The sequence below is a fragment of the Betta splendens genome, chromosome 5 (assembly GCF_900634795.4).
Source record: "Betta splendens chromosome 5, fBetSpl5.4, whole genome shotgun sequence".
NCBI lineage: Eukaryota > Metazoa > Chordata > Actinopteri > Anabantiformes > Osphronemidae > Betta > Betta splendens.
This window is the reverse complement of record NC_040885.2, coordinates 6,816,847-6,838,620: the sequence shown is the minus strand read 5'-3', so window position 1 is coordinate 6,838,620 and position 21,774 is coordinate 6,816,847. Positions and strand designations below refer to the sequence as shown.

At 41.7% G+C, this 21,774-nt stretch overlaps 4 protein-coding genes across 5 annotated transcripts; 1 reads left to right on the top strand and 3 right to left on the bottom strand.

Moving 5' to 3' along the window:
• On the bottom strand, window positions 1–7,176 carry otop1 (otopetrin 1). Its single transcript, XM_029149990.3, has 6 exons — window positions 4,217–7,176; window positions 3,842–3,978; window positions 3,467–3,525; window positions 3,154–3,284; window positions 1,542–2,458; window positions 1–1,449 (listed from the first exon to the last, which is right to left on the bottom strand). Exons 1-6 carry the CDS (start codon window positions 4,581–4,583, stop codon window positions 1,279–1,281), a joined length of 1,782 nt encoding a protein of 593 aa, XP_029005823.1. The 5' UTR covers window positions 4,584–7,176; the 3' UTR covers window positions 1–1,278.
• A 137-nt stretch (window positions 7,177–7,313) lies between these two features.
• tmem128 (transmembrane protein 128) lies at window positions 7,314–11,398 on the bottom strand. Its single transcript, XM_029149995.3, has 5 exons — window positions 11,203–11,398; window positions 9,886–10,018; window positions 9,321–9,482; window positions 7,991–8,099; window positions 7,314–7,880 (listed from the first exon to the last, which is right to left on the bottom strand). Exons 1-4 carry the CDS (start codon window positions 11,300–11,302, stop codon window positions 8,000–8,002), a joined length of 495 nt encoding a protein of 164 aa, XP_029005828.1. The 5' UTR covers window positions 11,303–11,398; the 3' UTR covers window positions 7,314–7,880; window positions 7,991–7,999.
• Window positions 11,399–13,513: 2,115 nt separating this feature from the next.
• On the bottom strand, window positions 13,514–16,336 carry lyar (Ly1 antibody reactive homolog (mouse)). Its single transcript, XM_029149991.3, has 8 exons — window positions 15,904–16,336; window positions 15,667–15,781; window positions 15,481–15,588; window positions 15,289–15,369; window positions 14,858–15,167; window positions 14,689–14,757; window positions 14,452–14,537; window positions 13,514–13,795 (listed from the first exon to the last, which is right to left on the bottom strand). Exons 1-8 carry the CDS (start codon window positions 16,023–16,025, stop codon window positions 13,658–13,660), a joined length of 1,029 nt encoding a protein of 342 aa, XP_029005824.1. The 5' UTR covers window positions 16,026–16,336; the 3' UTR covers window positions 13,514–13,657.
• Window positions 16,337–16,359: 23 nt separating this feature from the next.
• On the top strand, window positions 16,360–20,857 carry zbtb49 (zinc finger and BTB domain containing 49). 2 transcript variants are annotated; one of them, XM_029149987.3, is made up of 8 exons: window positions 16,360–16,583; window positions 16,951–17,115; window positions 17,241–18,364; window positions 18,481–18,527; window positions 18,603–18,676; window positions 18,771–18,853; window positions 19,001–19,162; window positions 19,637–20,857. In XM_029149987.3, exons 2-8 carry the CDS (start codon window positions 16,964–16,966, stop codon window positions 20,380–20,382), a joined length of 2,388 nt encoding a protein of 795 aa, XP_029005820.1. In that variant the 5' UTR covers window positions 16,360–16,583; window positions 16,951–16,963; the 3' UTR covers window positions 20,383–20,857. The 2 variants fall into 2 exon arrangements, with proteins under 2 accessions (XP_029005820.1, XP_029005821.1); XM_029149988.3 differs by lacking the exons at window positions 16,360–16,583; window positions 16,951–17,115 and having other exon boundaries at window positions 17,265–17,403; window positions 17,486–18,364.
• Window positions 20,858–21,774: the final 917 nt, after the last annotated feature.

The following is a 21,774-nucleotide window of genomic DNA, read 5'->3' as shown; positions in this document are numbered from 1 at the left end:
GCCTGGATGGACCATGTGGAGATGCAGAACAAACTATAAAGCACAGTATGTGGCTCCCTCTTCTGGTTGAAAGATTTACTACAACTGCAATTAACAATTTCAGTAAAAAAGGAGAAAAATAGCAACGAGTCTTGTTTGTTTGTTTGTTTGTTTGTTTGTTTGTTTGTTTGTTTGTTTCAATAGGCAAATAACAACTAGTTTTCACAGGACATTTATACCAGGACATTTTAATTTTAATTTTGCAAATTTATCAGTGTCTGAATGATTTTGATCAGCATAGTAGAATATTTAGAAAGATAATAAACAATAATATTGCATCAGGTTCCTAAATAAAAATGATTTTATCACAACTTGGCACATGTTGAGAACACATACAGTGACCAGCACCAGGTTGAGAACTTGCTGGATGTCTGACTGAACCGATCCATTGATTAGTTACAAACTGTTACAGTACCTCTAGTACATGTGCTTTAAGCCAGTAAGAAACGAGTAACATTACAGACTGAGATGGTGATTATCATTGATCCTTTAGGTGTAAACATACAGTCTCTGATCCGTCCCAGTTGTCCCCAGATGATCCATTTGCCGACAGTGAGGAACCTTAAGTGAGTGAGAGAGGCAGGTGCTAAGTACGACTGAGAACAATAGTCCAGTTTGTTGGGATCATTGTAAATATTGCATCACCAACATCTAAGATTGTCACCATCCCTACTCAAGTGTTGATTCTTTAAAGTGTCTTCCACTGAGCTATTCAAAGGACTACTAAATGAGAACGTTGTCCATACAGAGCATCCACATTAAAAACGCAGATAACATATAGGTTAAGTGGTGCATTGATCCCTTTCTGGCTTTGTCAAATACAGTACTATTACTTCAATAGATATTTTAGATTAGGTTGTTTAGATATGAAAATCAAATGAATGTTATATAATTTAATAGTAAGAAAAAATAAAATGTGCATATTGATGAAACATATACATTTTACACGAAACGTGACTACGGAACAGAAAAGTACCAAGGGCCCTTTGAAACACTTGAGACTAAAGCTCCTCCTCATCCCCCTCTTTCCAAAACTTTGCAGTATATATGGTAATTCTTCAAGGATAGCAGGCTAATAGGTTTGGTCGGTCTCCGCAGCTCTCATTCAAGTTTGCTGGAGTGTGGCCCAGACCGCATCGCGGCCGGTTCAACCCGGGCCGTGGGACACACTCTCGGACGCCGGCAGTGACAAGAGTTCTGGCGCGCGTCGCCTGGTGTCGTCAGTCGCCTTCTGTTGTGTCAGACATGGCGGAACACCTCAAAGAGAGAGGCCACGGAGTGCATGCGGTAGAACAGGCTCAGAGGAATGGCAAAGTTGAGAACCGTGGTCCACATGCTGAAGCCGAATATGTCCTCCTCCATGCCGTTGTCGTACTGTGGTCGGCAGCCAAACGCGGGAAGGATCCACAGCTGCAAGGAACACACCCCATTTATTTTCATTATAATGATAGTTTTACCAAGTTAAAATAATAAAACTTAGGTGATCTTTTTTACTTGCTCACCGACATGTTGCACATTATCAGGAAGACTGAGATGTTCTTCAGGACCTGTCTCTTGACATTTGAAGGTTCCACTATTTTGTTCCCCAGAGGCACGTCCGAAGACTTCCTGACATCCTGGCATTCATACACCTGCCCGTTTTCCTCCTGCTCGTTCTCCACTGTGATGCCAGGGCTGTCTGGAGGCTCGAAGGCTTGGTTGACTATCCCGTTGTATGTTGGAGTTGAAGCAGGAGTCACTGAGAATATTTCTGGAGAAGGCGGTAACTCTGGGTTGCCCTCGGGGTCCTCCTTCTCCACATAGTCCTGCTGTCGGTACAGAGACTCAACTATGAAGAGGTTCTGGATGTACTTCTCCAGCACAATGAGCAGAGAGTAGACAAAGTTCATCCAGCGGTAAGGAGGATTGCTATCGGTACACAACACAGCTACTACGCTGCACCAAGACATGAGCCAGGCACCGATAGAAGATCCAAAGAGCAGCTCAATGTCCAGTTGCCTGGAAGGGTTCTTAGAAGTGTCCAGTGGCACGTGGTCCAATCGGTAAATGACTAGACCTGAAGCACCACCAAGGCACATGAACGCCAGCAGGACGATGCCGTAAATGTAGAACATGGAGACGGCTGACGCACGCGCTGGGATGGAGTCGTCCATGTTAGAAATGTAGACCACCAGGATCCCGATGGTGCTGCCCAGAGCTAGTACACCCATAACAGGGCCCACCACCAGGTTGCGGGCGCTGGTGGGCATCTTCTTCGGGTGGGAATGGTCAATAGTTCGCCCGATGTTCTTCCACATGACGAACAACAAGGCAGAGACAAAGATGTGGTACTCGATGTTGAAGGGGTAGAGGTAAGAGAGGCTGGTGTAGAAAAGCCTGCATGAGCTACTGGTGCAGTTACAGAGAGCCTCTGGGTGCACTGTGAAGACAAACGCATGGGAGATGACACTGTCACAACAATACTAACACACAAGATTGAACATTTAGAACGGAGACATAGTAAATACTTCAAGGACTAACAATAATCAATTGTCATATTTCTTGTAGAGACTATGACATGACACTATCATCGCCGTTACCCTCTAGTGATCTTGAAACCCTGACATGTGTCCCCCTCCCCTCTCCCCCCTCTTGCGCCCTCAATCCCCCAAAGGCCACCACTATGGTCCTGCGCCCTTTAATTAAAAAAGGAACAGCAGTCAGGGTGCAGCCAGCCACACAGTCCGCCGGATATGAGGAGGAGCAGCTGAACCCCTCAAACCTGGGCTTAGATGTATCAGTTACTGTAATTGCAGCACTCTTGGGAGTAAGCAGCCTGGGGACAAAGCCGTCTGAGGTCAAGCGTGGGGTTGCCAAGGAGGGTGGTGGTGGCTGAAGTGTGGGGAAGAGGTCGAGGAGGGGGCCCCTGCACTAGTAACACAGTGTGTCTCCTGAAACCTAATAGAGAGGCGTTCAACACAAGCAAGACCCACCGGGCCCACTGGGCTAACCTCCCATCCCCTCATAATCCCTCCTCTCCTTCCTTTTTTCTTTCATCCATTGAAGTGAGAACTCAAGTGGACTATTGTATGTTTCTTCCAGGTACAAGCCAGCAATCGACCCCTTGGCCCTTACCTGAAGTGAGGTTTTCGTATCCCACCACATAGAGTCTCCTCACATGGTTGGTTAAGAAGTGCTCGGCCTCTGACATAACGCCGTTGCACCAGAGGTTGAGGTTGGTAAAGACTGCGTGGATGACTCCAAATCTAAGGAGGTAAAAAGGTCAGGACAGAGTTAATGAGCAACCGTCAAACAGGAGGCGTTATGATACAGTTCAAATATGTTCTTATGTTCACTAGATGCTTTAGTTCCAGGACATAAATGACTTTTTTTATAAATTACAAGAAGAAAATACATGTGAGGAGAATTTCATTATAATGTCAAATACCTTTCAAATGTCTCAAAGCTTTTGATGACATCCTTTATGTGAAACCAGAGAAAATGCAACTAAGAAAGAAAACAAAACATTAATAAAACAGGCTAAATATCATTCAACAGCTGCTTAAAATCTATTTTCCACAAAGCAAAACCCAACTAATTACTGGAGTCCCATGAGGATTTCCTGTGTCATATGCAGTTACACTCCAATAACATGGACAATGATCGGATTATATTGTTGCACCAACTGTGTACTCGCCTCACCAACAAAGAGGACATTATTCCTTCTACCTGGTTAAGTGGTGCGCAGGGGAAAAAGACACAGTGTCTAACGCTGCTGAAAGATTATCGCGTTATGGAAATTAAAGCGGGATTGGAAACCTACCTGCGCCATGGTGTGAGTTGCATGGATGACAGGATACACCACAAGCACGACGGAAACACAAGACTGCTCGCCGACAAAATACCCGATTCTGAAAGCGTCCATAATAAGCGACAGAACCGCAAGAAGACTCAAACCACCTACCGGGGAAAAAGGTTCAAGTTGTTATTTGTATTCATAAAAGGAATGTACGCATAAAACATTACGTTTGCGCTCTTTCGTCAAAGCATGAATAAATTAATCTAGGAACGCTTTTAAATGATGCTTTGCACATATATTATCATTAATATGCAAACACAGAGCAAATAACAACGTAATTGTAACATTTTAGTATTTTCCTGCGGTCTCCTAATCCCGTACGTAATCTTGCGCACTCACCTCGTATCCAGCTTGAGGTGGCATGGACATCTCTTTCGGTCCTGGAGTTCTTCCGCTTGTTGCGCACCAGGATGTACCACATCATCCAGATCAGCTGCAGGATCATGAGGCAGGTGAGGAAGGACATCAGGTGCTCCTCTTTGATAACGCGGGTGCGCGGCACGTTGGCCAGCATCATCGCAGCCCCGACCAGCAGCAGGTTGGTCCCATACTGGGCGCTGAGGAACTCCGCGTTCTTCTTTGGATAGTCCCCTGACAAACTGTCTTTGGCGATATCCTTCTTGTCGTTCTCGGAGCTGGACGACGAGGAGGAACTGTGGCAGTACTTGTTTAGGCACATTATATCCAAGGCGCTGTGCTCCACCATGGTGGCGGGTGAAGAAAAATCACTGTCCCGAGAGACAAGTCAAAGCCGCGCGCGCTATAAGTGCATTTGAAGAAGGCCAGGTGCGCAACGTCCTGCTACAAGGTGGGGATTCAGGAGCACAGGGACGGTGCCAAACATGCTCATTCCGGCTCAGTGGCCACGCATAGTTTCAATATCCAGCCTTGCTGAGGATGGACTTGATAAATCACGCTGTCATCTTGTAACCGTGAAACTGAAATATCTGGTCTTGTAACAGCCTCTCTGAGTCACTGACGTTTGGATATAGCGTTTCAGCACACGGCAGCGACACTCCCAGTGTTTCAGAGAAACCACCGTGTTTGCTGTGCCAACCATTGACTGCCCGAAGACGCGAAACGCTAAGCACGGAGTTATCCACAATAAAAGAAAAAGCGCGCTTCGCCCAAATCCACCGCTTCCGAGCGGCTGCCAGACGCGCTCTCCAAGTCTGCTGAAATCCTCTCAGTGTGGCTATCGAGTGTTGGGGCCCGCGCGAGATTAGGAGGACGATGACATCTGACAAGCTTACGGTTTTTACAGGGTGGTGGCAAATGACCTGTCTTGATTAAGTGCGCTTCAAATCAAAGCACGTCCTCTCCGCATATTCCCCGTGTCCATCCGTGGTTGAGCCACCGTGGTTAAAGGTTCGCTTTCAAGGTGAAAAGAAGAAGAATCACATTTCAATGCTTAAATTCACAATGCCTTTTTGTGAGCGGGTGTAATGAAGGAGAACACTGAGACCATCAGTACAAAGAGCTCTTACGCATATGGCCATGTTTGTCCCCGGTTCAATATAAATGCCCTGGGCGGGTGCGCGTAGTCTTAACAAAAGCAAGTCTGCAGACACAGGCTGAGAAATGATTAAATTGTGTTGTGCGAATTCACTAGACTTGCTGTGGCATTGAAAACTTTTTCAGCATCAACTTATTTCATAACAAACCTGGCAAATATGAATGAAACGAAAAAAAGACATTATTTAATAGAGGAGCGAATATTGAAATGACCACGACCTGAGTTCCCACGTGTCTTACAGAGATCCAGACTGATACACAAAAAATACATTTAATCAAAGGATTTCATTTTTGACAATAACCAAATGACCAAGATCAAGGTCATGCTCTGGCTCATCAAGCACGTGTTTCCCTGCACACATGAATCCCAGACACAGGTGATCGATTTCCCTTCAGTTGCACTTTTAAGGTCTTGGCAAAACAACAAACATCCGTCTAAGCATCAGGTAATTGTTTTAACTTAACAGCATTCATCGGCTCCCGCACAGAACAGCTCTCCTCATCACTGGCCTGTGTGTTATCTGGGACGTGTAATGGGCCAGTGATAAAGGCTCGACATTGAATGAATTGATTGATTTAATTAAACCTCTGTGAAGCCTCTTATTTACATTTAACGACTTTCCGCAAAACAATCACCTTGACTCTGAGCGGAGCTTGAGGAAAAATCGTTACCATGTGACGTTGATATTATGTTCTTCAAAACACCGAGGCCTCTAATGATCTGGGTGCTTTGTATAGCGCCAGCACGGACGATTTTGCTGTTACTCCGCCAAGCACAGCATAAAAACATGTAAATTAATACAATCTATTTGCATTAGTTTGATCAGGTGAAATACCGCATAAGCTACTGATCGGCTCAATGACTGATATTGACCACGCATGTAACAAAATGAATCAGGCTTCATGAACTATCTTGTTGCTAATTTAGTGACATTATAAGAGTTAAACGTAGTTTTGTTTATTACTAAAACAATGAAGTTATGAAGTCATAGAAAATAAGTTTTTAACAGTCTATGCACAATAGACACAGTCTATTGATCAGTGGATTGAACAAAAATAAGAGTAAACTGGCCTTTAAAATCAACATATGTAAAGTTTGGATAATATTGTAAAAATATTCCCTTTTTGTAATGTTAACTATTTATTTTTTACATTAAAATTGTGATTGATTAAACTGATCCAAAAATTTTCATGATGCACAAAACCTCAAAACATTTCGTTAACCTGAATCTCTTTCTTTTTAGCCTCTTGTGTAGAGCAGGAGAAGAGGCTAAAAGACTTTGGGGATACTTTTTTACTATTTACTAATAATAATTTTTAACTAATAATACTAATTTTTGCAATGATGGGCCCATACTCAACTCGGCTGTGACAAAAAAAAGATTTTTACATTTTGAAGGCTTTTTACATTATGGTATAAAAAGACGATAAACCATTTGACTTATTATCAACTTGCAAACCAGCATCTAAGATGCAGTGAAACCAGCATTATTTTCTACAGAATTTGTTACAACAATCTACATGCCTCCACCCAGATATCACCTTTTTGCTCAAACGTATGCAGCACCTATTGGTGTCAACCCACCTGTAGCAAAATATCAAGAAAACCATTCCTTTATATAAAATTCTTCACAGGACTATTGGGCTGGACAGTGCAAAATGTAAGGAATGTGTTTCATACTGGTTAAATTTAGTATTGATTGATTAGGTGATGAGCAATAAGTCAAAGACACAAAGGTGATTATGTGAATGTCATATTAGTCACACAATCCTTTAAGCTACTTGGGCGTAGGCTGGATTTACTGCAGTACATGTTGTAATTAAAATCCCACATTGAACCTTGTGTTTTGACTTGTTGTAGTTACGCTGCATTTGCTTTGTTTCTATTTGTGTTTTGTCATGCAATTAATAAATGACAAAATCAGCTTTTGAAGTTTATTAAAGTCAAACAGGTTACCAAATTTAACCAAAAGTTAACCAAAAACGTATGAAAACAAATGCAAAAAAATACATAATTTAATTTATGCAGGTTTTACTTAATTAATTTTTCTTATCTTTTACAGTTTTTCCTCACTGTTTATACACATTTCTAAAAACTTAAAAGGTAAAAAAAAATTACACATTGAGTTTCGTCGTGCCTGCAGCTCACTGCCATGTCACACCAGGACCTGTAAATAGAATGGAGCCATTGCTGTGTTATTTAGTAACATTTGGGTTTTCTATTACAAGTCACGTTTCTTTCTTTATAAAAACTATACAATGAGAAGGTGAAACCCTGAGGACACCCGGGCCACAGTCGTCTTCATAAGCCAGACCGCCCCACCACCGGTGCTGGTAAAGATGAATATTATGAAAGGCAGGTGAAGATGATAATGTTTAATTCTGAATAAGAATTACTTTAAGTTATTCTGTTGTTTGATGTCTAGTGAATGCAAAAAAAAAAAATAAACAAAAGGTCTGCATGTAGTGGAGAGGCGCCATTCTGCAGCTGAAAAGCAAAAAAAAGAAACATTTCTTCAAATTGAAGCAGCATTGAGATCAAATATCATGGCAGTCTTTTTAATAAATTCCCATTTTGTAAGAATGACCCATTCCCACCTGTGACATTCATCCAAGTATAGAGATGAACATGACCACTCCCATGAACTGTGTGAAGAGGATGACCGGAGTGAAGAAGGACCAGACCGGCCACAGTGCAAAGTTGAAGCTGTATGAGAAGGACAAAATCTGACTTACACACAAACACAGGTTTATTCCACTAAAAAGTTTAGAAACAGACTGTTTCAAAAGGGAGGACTGACAACCCATTGGCATTAAGTGGATACATGGTTTCATTAAGGTGCATTAGCGAATCACACCCAAAAGTTGTGCAGCCCATTAACAAACCCGGTTAGAGCAGCTGATAAAATCCCTCAAGGTCGAAAAACAACGAAGACAGTTTGAATGGATTTCTCCATCAGTGGAGACATATAAGCATCCAGGATATGGGCTCTCGCCCACATATTGATTCATTGTTCTGCTAAATCTGTGGGCACCTTTTGGAATAACTCACTTGACGTCTATTACATGTACTTTCACCTTCTCACTATGTGCTGATCGTCACTGACATTGCAGACATATAAGTAAATTTGCACTTGAGAAAACTATATCTGGGCTTTAAAACCTTAATAGCTTTGCTGGTTCCACATAGTAGATCAGGACAGTGTGGATCCTACACGACTGGTTAAAATAGCATAATGACCTTCACAAAAGTAAGCACGTGGCAATTCAGTGCAACTGATCTTAGCACCAAGATCCATTTCTTCACCAGGTTCAGAATATTACACAACCACCCAGGTGTTACCTTATGGGTAATTAGACAGAAACACGAGACGTCCAGGTCTTGTTTGTTCCAAAGGTGTCCTTCACTGGCACCTGGATGCCATAGGACTGACCACTGTTTTACGAGTGTACTGCATCATCTACTGAGAATTAATACAAGCAAAGAGCCACATGTCTGGCATCAATCATTGCAGAGACAAAGTGTCTGCCAAAAAAGGTCAAGCATTGACAAAGCAAAAAAAGGCCAAAGACCTAAGGACAATCCAAAAACGGTCTAAAAGGCTGGCAAACATACCGCACCCCTATGCACATGCATCCGTTCTCTTGGGCTGGGTCCTTTCATCTAATTTTTCCAGTGATATTTTATGTAATAGTGTGTCCACCTTTTTGACAGCAGTTCTGGGAATGTTCCTTTTCATTTCCTAACTCCTTACATATTGTGCTACGCATGTACGATGAACCTCTCACCACACACGTACAGTGCATTTGAGAGCATTGTGAAATTGGAGACATACATTGTTTCAGTGTGACCTTTTCTCTTGTATTTCGTCTGGCATAAAAGAGTACTTTAATGCGGCTCTTGCTTTTCCTTTATTATCTGTTTTACCTGAATGATGCTGCAATAAAGGCTGCAGTGGTGATGGGAGGAATAGCGGGATATTCTTGGTCATAGTGCTGGATGCCTTTGAACGCCTCCAGGTACACAATGCAATATGTGGCCAGAGACAGGCAGATTCCGAGGAGCACAAGGCCCACATTAAACCACCAACTGAGGAAAGAAAATAGCATGTGTTAAAAGCAGGAACACTTGTTTCAGACTGGAAGAAAATCTGGCAAGGTTTCCTGAAGCTAGGCAAATATAATAGACAGTCTTGCTAACAATACTCCAAACCCTTTCCCAGTGGTATCAGATAGCAGTTGTTCTACTGGGATTGTACACCACGGAAATAACTAAAAAAGAAAACAGGAAAAATCTGTGATGCTCACTGTAAGTTATTACTTTAAAGTTAAAGGACAAGGCTTAATGTGTAAGCCTTTACTGAAAAGTATTAAATCTAGTTCTTCAATTAGTTATTGGCAAGTCAAAGTGGTATCACAAATATAATTAAAGGCGCACAACCGTAGCACTTGCTGCACCTTATTTACGTTTTTAATGCAAGATGTACAATCACCTTACGATATCCTCATTTTCCATTACGTTAGGAATAAAATCCACGTAGTAGGTCACGCCTATTGATGCCAGGATCCAGAAAATTGAGTGTCTGTTAAAGCGAGGGAGTGGTCTGGAATCTTTTTCCTCTTGACCTGCGGGACAAAAGAAAGAAAACACGTATGTTCGCTGTACTAGAGTTACAGTGTTAATTTGTATGTCTTTTTTTAGAGCAAGACTCGTCCATCGAAGAATTATGGCTCATGACAAACTGATCCACAGTAAACGTCACGTTATTACTGGGCTGCATATGTTTGACTACAACAAACAAGTCTTTTATTTGACGTTAAGGTATGTAGCAAAGTTAATGGCGTTGTTCACATGCAAAGGCACGGCATAATTAAAAGTAAGTTAATACTAAGAGCCACTGAAAGGGTTACAGTATGGTATATAATTCAATAGCAAATACGAGACCTGTCTTGAGCTAAATCCCCTGTTTGCAGGTATAAGGAGCTTTTGAAGAGAAACTGATAGCGTTTTTTGAGATAATCTTACTTCTCAGAGCTCAGAGCTATTAATCTCTATAATTTACTGGTTGATTAAACGTATCAGAGCCTGTCGTTGGCTGCTGAAGTGCTTTAGCGTGCTGGTCCCCTGTGTGTAGATTTCACAATGAACCCCATGCACTGGGCACATAGTTAGCCTCCATCTTTAATCAAGGTCACGCCAAGTGATCCGCATTGGATATTGGACATACTATAGCGAGTTATTTTACCAGAAGGAGCCCAGGCGGTATGTAAACTGGAACATAGGCACACGTTATTATAAAAGGGATGGCCACCCCACAACTGTTGGGTCCGCCTCTTGTATTACAGTCATCAGTTTCCACCGTCGCCTAAAAGAGATGACCCTTGGATTGGACACAGGGGAGCAGACATTCCCTGTATTATGTTGCTGAGCTGATACAGCGTTTGCTCACAGTCAAAACAATCAAGAATTGCTGGATTTCTGCCAGTGAGGGCCTCAAACTTAGACAATTGTCCATTGTACAAGACGAGTCCAAACGCCCGAGACCACAACGGCTGTATCAACCATCTAAAGTCAGTATGACGGATATTATTATTGACAACACATTGACTATTAAACCTATTTAAAGGACATAACTGTGCTGCTATAACATTAATGTCGCTTCACGATCGCCGGTAAATTTAGTTAATTTAACACTATGTCAGTGGTGCAGCCAGAGCTGTGCACGGTTACTACTGTGTGCGTGTGGGCAACGTTAACGTGACCTGATGAAAAACCAACCACTGCTGCAACCCTTGTTTCTCAGACTTACTCTTTCCATCTTCCTCGCTCGAACTCGCTCCTTGCATTAGAAACTCCGCATCTTTCTTAAATCTATTCCGCAAAGTCGCCAGCTCACTGTCGTTTAACATAGTAAACAGCAAACAGCAAAGATTTCTTGTAGCTCCGCAAGCTAACCAGCGACTGGATGACACTTCCGGTTAAACAGCGCGTCGCTCTGTTCGTGACGCACCTCAAAGCGACATCTGTAGTTTTACCGAAGATAACTGAATTTAACAAGGGGTCATTACGAAAACGCAACCCTGAACCTCACAAGAATGAGGTCAGACCTTCGTCTTTTTAAGTTACAATAAATTTAATTTTTAAACTCGAGAAGACTTTCAAAGTTTCAGAACTGAGTATGCGTCACACAAACGTAAGCTATGTAAAAATACTGTCAATCTCTACAGTCACCACGAGATCAATAAAAGAAACAAAGGGTGTGAGTAACGTAACCCTAGAAGATTATGTATAAATATATCTATGAAACACTCCTCATACCTGGTCCTGTTATATAACGAGACAATTCAAGATAGGTGGAATGCAGAAAAGTGAGCGACGCTTACGCTCATCCTGTACACGTCAGCTTCGAACCAGCATGAATGTTCACTTTCATTAATCTGCACTTGATTGGCAGTTTATTAGAGACATCTATAGCTAATTACGTCTAAATTGTGATGAAGATGATATATTATTTAGTTTTTGTCAAATTGTATGTTTGGCAATTATTTATTGAGCAGTGAAACAGTACAACATTATACTAAAATACTGCCCTTTGCACCAAAGACAAGTTTTATGCATCATTATATATGTATTTATAATATAGTTTACTACAGCATGAGCGTTTTATCTATGTGCTTGTTTTAACAAATTGAAGGTTTTCTTACTATCCATTCAAATTCCGCCCATGGGAGACAGCATGTTTGTAGTTTTAATTTCATTAGTAATCATACTTAACAAAATAAATATGGTAAATTAGAAATTCTTGTATTTAGTCACAAAAAGCCTTCCTTGTTCCAGTGCAGATGTAGCAGATAAAGGTGTTACCCCAGACTCTGGGATGCCAGCCTCAGTAGTCTGGTGCCTTCTCTGGGGATTAGTAAAAGGACTAATACCTGCTGCTCATGTTTACCACCACCCAGGGATAGCAAGTACCATAGAATAGGTATACTTCCTGCTGTACAATGCTCTCTGTGTACAGACAACACTGAAGCAAGGCTCTAACTTTTGCAGAACACTGAGTTCACAACACAAGATCAATAAAATGCTAAAATGAAGAGTCATGAGCAGGTATGCTGAATGAGTACCATCAGGATTATGTTACTTACCACACCAAATGCCTAGAATAGGAAAAAAAACACACCCTTCCATTATGGGTGTGTTTTATTATTCCAACACATTATGCAAGCATATCCGAATATTGTAAACAACTAAAAAATAATTAGCTTATATTAGCTGCTATAAAGCAGCAGGGTATTTGGAATGACCTCAACAACAAACCTGTAAAATGGCAGTTTCACTTGAACAAGTCTTTGTTCAAATAGCTATGGCTGCTATTAAGATTAGAAGCAAGGCCATTTCCATAGATTTCACAAATTAAATATTGATCTGGTTATCCAGATTTATCTTCAAATAGTGAAGATGGCCTTGGTGTCTGAGTTGGCCTGCTCTTAGGGTTAAAAGAAATGAGTTATGTATTAAGAAATACTGACAGAGGTCACAAGTGGAAAACGCTATTATAATACTAGCAAACCTGAGTAATAGCTTGACTAATACCCAAAGTATGCAATATTCAATTACAGGTAAGCAGTGTGATGAATAAGCATCAGTGTTAAACCTACTGGGATTAGCAGAGCTTCATAAAGCTGATTTCCTCCCATAGCCCCTCCTGCGCGTGTGTATGTGGGCCTGTGTGTGTACAGGGTAAAGAGGCTGCTCATTCTAGCAGCAGAAAATCAGACATTAAAACTTCACCTGAGGCTGACACCAAGCATCTTGCTTCTATGGAGCTTCTGTGTCCCTGGCCAAGTGAACCCCGTTCGGGGTGCCGAGGAATGTGCATTAACTTTGTCCCGTGTGAGAGTCAAATTCACCTCAGGTGCACCTCTCCTGTTCCCCTTCCCCCAACAACATCCAATCCCACAGATAGAGTGCCATTTCCCAGCCTTACCATGGGCTTGGAATGTGGACCAGGGCAGCCATCTAATTGTCACTTTATAGATTAAACAACATTGACATGATTCAAGTTCATTGTAACATCAGGCCCATGTCCAGCCTACTTTTGTAAGAACTGGGACACAGCATTCAATAATAAAATTATTTAATTTTCGGAATTATGGCAATTGTAATAAAAATTATAAAAGAAATTATTAAAGGAAGATGGCAAAAAAACAGATTTTAATTTTTTTCAAGTCTATGGTCAACATACATTTCATGATTAGTGTGGACTACTTTATTAGCCTAACTCTGTCTTTCAAAACCCTAAATTTAGGATTGTTGTTAATCTTCTTATTGAAAAGTGCTAGCACCTCTTCCTCAGTTTTAAAATTTCCGTCTCCAGTAAAAGAGTAGAAGGCTGCCAAAACCTGTGAAAAAGGAACAAGACAATACTAAATATAGTTAGATTTTCCAATGATATGGATTAGAGCATACTGGGTTTAGTAAGTTAATAAAATGGTGTACAAGAAAGACTCAGTAGCCACTTTATGAGGAACAAATATTCAACTACTATCAGTCAGTCACACATTGCATGGCCGTCATTGCATTAAGACATGCTTGTACACAGATCAAAAAAGAATTAGAAGAGGAATGAAAGGTGATCGTCTTTAAATGTACTTTGGTTGTAATTGTCAATGATGTCTCCTTAACTCTCTGTAGAGTTCAGAAAAGGATCGATAAGGAAAGGAAGGCAATTGCTTTCCTGATGGCAGAAGAAATACCGGGAATTGCATAGGCCGTCCTAAATTTGTTGAGTTGACTGAGTTCACTGTACTGTAATGTTCTCCACAGCAACCACATGCTAATACAATAGTCCTATTTTGCTATGTGGTGCAACAGATTTGTTTCATGGATACGCAGCAACTCTGTGGGATATCATGTTAACATCAACCAACCAGGGAATGTTTACAGCTCCTTAATGCATTAAAGAATGAAAGTGATTCAACCTGTCATGAGTTATGTGTACCTAATAAAGTGGCCAATGAGCATATAAACACAAAGTAATAAACACTCTATGTCTCACCTTCTTCCTAAGTTTCTTTACTGGCAGTTCCTGGTCAGGTGACTCTCTCAAGACTGCTTTGATATTCCCTTTCCAGTTGAATTTGCCTAAAGGTTGATGAGAAACAAATATTCACTTGAATCTTCACTTACAGTCACTGTACCATTGGTAATACAAAGAAACTATAGTGACTCCTTGTGGCTTTATTTACAAGTGGTCATTGTAATGATCAACAGTCATGTACCAAACCATATTTACCTTTGGAAACGGCTTGATCCTCAGGTTCCTCCAAATTGCTTAAATCAGCATCTTCTGTTGGGTCATCAACTGGAAACAGACCCAAAAAAGTTAACATTAGCTTGAAACTTTGACTTTGTAAGAAAACTAACAAACATTTTTTCAGCTTTCAGTAAAATGTCTAACTTGCCCTTTGTTTTCTTGCTGGATGTCCCATTTTCATCACTGTGGCCATTGTGCTCTTCATTTTCATCATGCTTTCTCTTGCTGTCCTTTTGTTTCCTTTTGCCTGCCTTTGGCTCCTCTGGTTCGTGAACATGTGTATTTTCAGGACCATTTGCTTTGTTCTTATTCTTCTGCTGACGGGCCTCTTTACGCTCACGTTTGTTCAACTTCTTAACATCTGGCTGGCCGTTCTGCTTCGTGCTTCCATTAGTGTCTACTATGATTTCAGGTACTATTTGTGTATCTTCTTTAGTTTGCTGGGGGGTGTCTGGGGCCTGACAAATATATTAGCAAGACAATAAGAAGCAGCACATCTGTAGCATGCTTTACTTCTGTTTTGCAGCTGCACAGGAAAATTGTGAACAACAAGAATAACAGTTGAGCAGAGGAACATACTTTGTCAGCTGCAGCGAGAATGTCCCACACTTCATCGTGAATACTGGTGTTTGTGATTTTAAGACTGCTTCTCATCCAGTTCTAAATAAGAGTTGCAAAATAAAAATAGGCTAGTTCATACACACGCACACAACACATTAGATTTTCAGATAGCACTACTACAATCAATGCAACACACAGTTGTAGACTGACCTGAAACTTGGCCTTCTTTCTGGGGACATTCTCATATGCACTGACTTGTTTGAGCACATCCTTCAGCTTTGTGCTAACTCCAGGTTTGCTCATAGCTTCATTGATTCTCTTTAGAACAAGAAATAACAAGTTAGAAACAGACTGAGTGATCTGTATAAAACATTAACAGAGAATTTTGCATTTTACCTGAAGCCACTGTTGCTGTTTCACATCTCCTTTGTTCGCCTTAGCCTCGTAGCCTTTACCTCCATACTTCTGATCTTCACTGATACATTTGTTGTGGTTCTTGTAGTCGTTACCCCTTGAACACGTGCAAAGAAAGTCTAATGCAGAATGTAACAGTGACCTCAGCAACACTTAGCTGGCTAATCTTAAGACGTATACATCAAATCTAAAGCGAGAGGCAGATACTAGGTCACTTACCAAAAGTCTTTTCCGCAGTCAATGCAGGACAAAACCTGGCAACCCCGGCACATGTTCACATGCTTATCAACCTGGGCTTTCTTTAGGGATTCGCCGCACGCGTTGCAGGTAAAGAAAACCATTTTGGCTGGGCTGCAATGAACCCGTCAACAAACCAGTAACGACACAGAAAACAAAAAGGATTGTGTTCCCAGGATGACACGAGCAAATGTTACCCAATGAATGATAATATTAGCCAAACTGGCTAAAGTTGCGATCAAACAATTAATGGACAAACTTTAACTAACTGTAGGTGCTGCGCGCGAAGAAGTAATAATTCGCGTTTAAATGCAACCAACCATTGCAACGGTCCAGTTCTTGGAACTTTTCAAAACACACGCGACTGCGCCAACGTGTGTAGCTACACTATTGCTCTTCCGTGTGCATAAGCAATCAAAGAAACGTTCCTATCTACATACCATCGAAAAATATTTTTTGAAAAGTTCTGAAAACAACACAAAGCGTTTTGAACTTGTCATGCGCCCCAGCATATTTTATTTTAATCTTAATATACAACAACAAAATGACCGTCACTATATATTGTAGTGTTTCACTCTTTAAGCACATCAAAAATACAAGCTGTACCAGGATATGACGTGATGTTATTACGTTCCGAAAGTGACCCATCATCCAAAGAAAAGGTAGCTAGAACCGTTGGTTGTGGCTTGGAGTTGTCTTTATGTTTAATGTCACTGAAGTAAACATTGTAATTGTCATTATTTATTGCAGCGAATGTGTTGTTGCGTTATTTAACATCGCTCACTGCTATGGTTAGTTAGCATAGCTATGCTGTTAGCCTCTTAGCATTTTTTGTCCAATTTTTGCATGGGTGGTCTTGTAGTCCGGACACGCTGGATTCTGCGCAGTTGTTGAATTATGTGGCATTACATGAATTAAAAAAGTTGCCAGTAATTGCTAGTGTGCATTTAAGCCGTGTGACTGTCAATGATAATTACAACAATAATGACTATGTCTCTTGTTCGTCTTGGCATGTGTCCCCGTGGATAGCAGCTAAGTGACCATGGACACCCTGTCCAGCCACAGCTCCTACCTCCTGCAGCAGCTCCAAGAGCAGAGAATTCAAGGGCTGCTGTGTGACTGCATGCTGGTGGTCAAAGGCGTCTGTTTCAAAGCACATAAAAATGTCCTGGCAGCCTTCAGCTCCTATTTCAGGTGCTGTGATATTGTACATTTCATGTGATACATAATTGAAGTTGATTGAAGCTTTCACTGACAAAGTAATCACAACGAGCTGTGTTGCATGAAAAAAATAATTAAAATGTAATCAATCTTTGCAGATCTTTGTTTCAAAACTGCCCCAGTCAGAAGAATGAAGTGTTTAACTTGGTTATCCAGGATGTCAGCGGCATTGGCCAAATATTGGACTACATGTATACCTCCCATCTCGACATCAACCAAGACAATGTGCAAGCTCTACTAGACATTGCTCAGTGTTTGCAGGTTCCAAATGTACAGAGCTTATGTAATGCATTTCTGAAGCCTTGTCCACCACCAGTAGAAATCCCATCATTTCCTCTCCCAGGCATGCTGAGCACAGAGCACGACTGCCTTCTGGGGAGCAGCCTTCCTCATGAAGTTGACCTGCACTGTCCATCTGAAGCCCAGAGGACCAGCTTCAGCAATGACTTGGACCACACCAAAAGACAGCAGGTTTCTGTGCCTAATAGCAACGCAAACTGTGACACAGCCAACAATACCCAAGCACCAGTAGAAAAACTAGTCCATGGCTACAAGCTTCGAAACTTCTACAGCAAGCAATATTTTAAACAAAGTGCTATCCAGTCTAATACCACAGTCTCTACTCAAGGTCCAGGCCCTTTGGTGATGGCAGAAGTGCAGCAGTGTCCGCCTGGGGTTCAGCAGTTAGGCAGCCACACAACAGTGTGCTCAGGGAACTCAGTTCAGCCCAACCCTCCTTCCATGCCTGCGGCAGAAGAAAAGAACCCTGTTTCCTCTTTAACGCCATCTGAAAATTTAAACACTTCCAATTCTGACACAACAGAGTCCCTGCTCAACATACCAGTACGTCCAAAGAAGACTGTGTATTTGAAAAAGTACAACTATCTGAGGTCTCAGAAGGCTCTGGAGGAGATGTGTGCTGAGTCAGTCAGCGAACCTGTCCTCAGCTGTCCCAAAGAAAGTCATCAAGAAGATCCAGTGATCCAGACTGAAGCCCCAGAAGCTCCCGTTGAGGAGGTTACCATAACCAGGGAAGAGGTTTCCGAGACAGCAAATGATGCACAACTTCCCAGCCCTCTACCGGAGAACCAAGAGGATCAAAGTCTGAAGAATGTGTCTGAGCCACCACAGCGTACAGGACACAAGCAGTATTGTTGTGAGGTGTGTGGGAAGATATTCAAACACCCAAGCAACCTGGAGCTGCACAAGCGCTCACATACTGGTATTTACTGTTTATTAACCCCCACGATTTACAGCAACACATTGAAGTGTAGCCAAAGACTTGTAAAAAATAATAATTAAGTATTATTTCCATATCTAACTCTTCATTTCTTGTAGGTGAGAAACCCTTTCAGTGTAATGTTTGTGGGAGAAACTTCTCACAGGTATGTTCTTTTTTGTTTTGATTTAGAGGTCTTAGGTGTTTAAATTATGATGACGTAACAAATTGTGGTTTACAGGCTGGAAATTTACAGACACACTTGCGGCGTCACTCAGGAGAAAAACCATACATTTGTGAGCTATGTGGTAAAGGGTAAGGTAGCTTAATATTATCACTTTTTCGTTTTACATTTACGCTCTCTAATGATTCTCTTTTTTTGTATGTAATATTCATATGTATATTTTAGTTTTACAGCGTCAGGGGATGTTCAGCGTCACAAAGTGGTCCACACAGGAGAAAAGCCACATCTGTGTGATATATGTGGTCGAGGTAAGTGACTCCCAACACAGGAATTGTTCGTCATTACATGACATTTGAGACATCTGACAAGCTCTTAGGTAGTTGTGATCTTAAAACATCTTCGTCCAGAGTTCCAACTGGAAATGTGAAGCCAGCGTGTACATATTTGTTCTTCAGGATTTAACAACTTGAGCAACCTGAGGGAGCATAAGAGGACTCATGTCACAGACAAGACATTCACCTGTGACCAGTGTGGCAAATCCTTCAACACACACAGAAAACTTCTGAAGCACAAGGCCCGGCACGCTGGAGAAAAACCACACAGCTGTGCCACCTGTGGTAAGTTTAAAATGACCCTCATGGCTGCTGCTCAAAACAGAAAGAAAACTCAGGCTTGTTCTATCCCTAAGGGAGATTTGTAACAGTACCAATATGTCTGTTCAACAACTGACACCCACCATTCATGTCCCTGGCTATGACCTAATTCATATAAACACACACACATACACACAGATGATACTAAATCTGTATTGGATTTTTAACAATACGCTATTTCTAGCTGAGCTTTTATGGCAGAGGTAACACAACCTTTATATCAGACAGCAACAGTGTGTCACAGTGGATTCAGAAGGAGATCAGTGTCACTTGTCACATGTCATTGCTTCTAGCCAATGTTGCATTATGTGGCTTTTACTTGGACATTCTCCTGGAGCAAGCTATTTGGCGCCATCTAATGTTGAATGCCGTTGGGAGATAATCCTGTATAATCTTTGCGCAGAAATTTATCTCAGTGTGTGTTTTGAATCAATGCAGGGAAATCTTTCAATGGCTCAGGGGACCTGCAGCGTCATATAAGGTCTCACACTGGCGACAAACCCTACATCTGTAACGCCTGCGGAAAGAGTTTCACCCGCTGTGCAATGCTCAGGAGACACAGCAATATGCACTGCAAGGGGGCTCCAGCCAGCAGCCCAGTCAGCGATAACTCTGAACAGGCACGTGGCTCAGATGACCCTGCTTCATTCCCTAGACCTCACGGCCTCAATAAAGCTGCTGTCTCCACCGGTGAGCAGCGTTTCTCCACTATTTTGGCCCACACAGGGTTAGAGAAAGCTGCACCGCGTCCTCCTTCTGCACCACAACCAACGCCACATACAGAGGCGGCTTCTTCCAGCATGCATCTTAGCCCAGCTTCTACCCCCACCCCCCTTCCAGAGCTGCGCACTCTAGTCCCCCATCACCTCCTCTCCTCAAACCACCAGGAGACCAGTACAGCCCTGACGGTCTCAGACCACGTGAAGCTAGCCAAGCCCCAGCTGTCTATTGAGTCTGTTTATGGACCGTATGTGGACAATGGAAGCATGTCAGTGGAGGTGAGCAGAGGTGTGGTGGGAAGGCCCTTTTTGCCTCCAACAGATAATAACTGCAGTTCGCTCACAAGCTCTAGCAGACCCAGCAGTGGCTCCTACAGGCCTGCTGAGGGCCCGGTAATCTCCAGCGTAACACTTTGGGGTCTGGCCATGAAAACTCTGCAAAGTGACAATGACACAGAGCCGTAACCTAGAATACAACTGCACTATACACTGTGGGTTTTAAATGTAAACACTTGGCTCACCATTTGTTTAAACTAACCTGTATTTTAAAATAATAGGTCTCAATATGAAAAACATGAAAACACAATAACATCAATATGTATAAATGGTGTTTTTGTTGCAGCTTTTCTTAAATTAAAAGGTTTTGAATCTACTTAGAAATGATCCCAGAAGGTCGGTGTGGGCATGTCACAGCTGCTTGTGGACTTTTCCTGTGACCTGATATGTAAAATGTTTAAATAGTTCAACCCATAGTCTAAATGAATCTTTAAACATATGCTAAAATGTTCTTTACACTCTATTTCTATTTGTATTTATACATTGCACTGCACTTTAAAATAGTACCTACGGTCTGGCTATACCTGTACAATCTAATGCAATTAAATGCAGCGAACTGTTGATGAAACATATGTATTAAATGTTTCACTATACTTTCTGTTTACTCTATCGTTTCTGAAGTAATCATTCACCCTGGAGCACTGCACCATGTAACAGGCTTTGCTGAGCATTCAGAATTGTGCTGTGTTGTGCTCTTTAATAGTCCACAGAGGGAGCTAGAGACCAAACACTACAGTTAACGTTTGAACATTTGTGAAAAGCCTGAGATATTATTATTATTAGTGTGGTTATATGCTTTAAGCTTTAGTCTGTGTTGAAATGTTGATGCCATGATAAACACAAACACAATGCAATGAATTTATAGAAATATTCTGCATATTGAACGTAGTATCATGTTATGTAATATCTGCACAAGCTGTGCCTCAAGGTCTGAACATTGCTCATAGAATGGATTTGGTTTTTTGCAGTGTTTTGGTGATTTACAGTTGCTTTCACGAGTGTGATTCATGCACATCAAGTCTACACTGTGCACCAGTAAACATTGTGCAGCTCCACTGTAGCATGTGAAACTTATACACTGAGTAGAATGCAATCACTACAGCATAGGCAGCTGATAATTGGCCTGCATTGTCATACAGACCTTGTTACCCCATAGCCCAGAGTATTAGTTGCCTAGCAGTGCGTCTGTTATCGTTCTCCTTCGTTGCCCTTTTGCATCAGTATTCCAACCAGTGAAGGACAAAATTCAGCTCTACATAGGAACGTGTGCCAAAAGCTCTGTGTGTGGCAAGCATGTTCACACCACGGGGATGTGTCAAGACAAAGACTGTGTTTCAGAGTTCAAAGCACGCATCCACAAGCTTACTCTCCCACCCTGCTCCATATTTAAATCTACAGTGTAGATATTCTGCCAAACATCGCCAAGTTTCCATCAAGTTGTCTAAAATGTAAAGTTTCAAGAAAGAACCAAAAAATGAGCACGGGGTAAAAACACAGCAGATACAACAGGAAATAACCAAT